At 39.0% G+C, this 1,143-nt stretch overlaps 1 protein-coding gene across 1 annotated transcript in view; it reads left to right on the top strand.

The window, feature by feature from the left end:
- Positions 1-391: 391 nt before the first annotated feature.
- HELRODRAFT_181481 (hypothetical protein) overlaps positions 392-1,143 on the top strand; it is a gene marked incomplete at both ends in the record, with an annotated part of 5,130 nt that continues 4,378 nt past the window's right edge. The window contains 2 exons of the mRNA XM_009031275.1: positions 392-534; positions 675-822. Coding sequence (XP_009029523.1) covers positions 392-534; positions 675-822 — 291 coding nt within the window. The remainder of the gene's footprint in view (positions 535-674; positions 823-1,143) is intronic.

Raw genomic sequence — 1,143 nt, forward strand, 5'->3', positions numbered from 1 at the left:
GAGACAGTACCAAAGAGTTGCACTACCAATACACACACAAACACGCAAACACAGGCACATACAAAACATACACGCAAACACACATACACACGCACACACACATACACGCACGCACACATATACACACTCACAAATATTTTACTCAAAAACATCCCGACATACAGATGCACTCTCAAACATACACATATACATCCAATAAAACAAACAAACATAACAAACAAATAAACAAACAAATATACAAACAAACATACAAACAAACAAATATACAAACATACAAACAAACAAACAAATATACAAACACACATACAGACAAACAAACAAACAAATAAATACAACCTCACACAGACGCCAAAATCGCACCTAAAGAAGCAAAATTGGCCAGTTTAATTTCATGGATGCGGTGCATGATAACTCATTCGATCAGACTGGCGTCGCATTCTGCAGTAGCCACCGCTACCCCAGCCATTTTTTTTCTTACTACCACTACTTTTCTGGCCAACTACATCTTCTGTATTTACTGTTTTTTCCTGACAAGTTGTCCAAACGATTTTGCCGTTGCTGCTGCCGCTACTACTACTGGTGGTGTCGTTGGTGGCGGCGGTGGTCGGCCGGCTGGTCGTGGTTTCCACCAAAATCAAATTCACCATTATCAGTATCTATATTATCAACAACAGCAACAACTTCGGCAACATCAACAACTACTACAACATCAACAACAAAATCGCCTGCTACATCTACAACAACAACAACGTCGACTGCAACATCTTCATTATCATCATCAGCAGCAGCAGCAGCGGCCGCAACTACAACAGCAGCAAAGACGTTGGCTGTTGAAAAACCATCAACGGAGAAGATTGTTGAAATCAAGAAAGCTGACTTCAAAAATAAGCAGTCAAATTTTCAGCAAAAGTACTATCTACAATTATTATTTCAACAACATCAGTCAAAATCGCCATTTCAACAAAATTTATCAAAAAATCAGCAGCAGCAACAACAACAGCAGCAGCATCCACAACAGCATCCACAACAGCATCCACAACAACAACAGCAGCCACAAAATTTACAAATTTCACAACAAAGGCAAAACAAACAGTTTAAACTTTATCCGATTTCACAATGGTTGAATGGAAATGTAACAACTTC

The sequence above is a fragment of the Helobdella robusta genome (genome assembly GCF_000326865.2).
Source record: "Helobdella robusta unplaced genomic scaffold HELROscaffold_71, whole genome shotgun sequence".
Taxonomy (NCBI): domain Eukaryota; kingdom Metazoa; phylum Annelida; class Clitellata; order Rhynchobdellida; family Glossiphoniidae; genus Helobdella; species Helobdella robusta.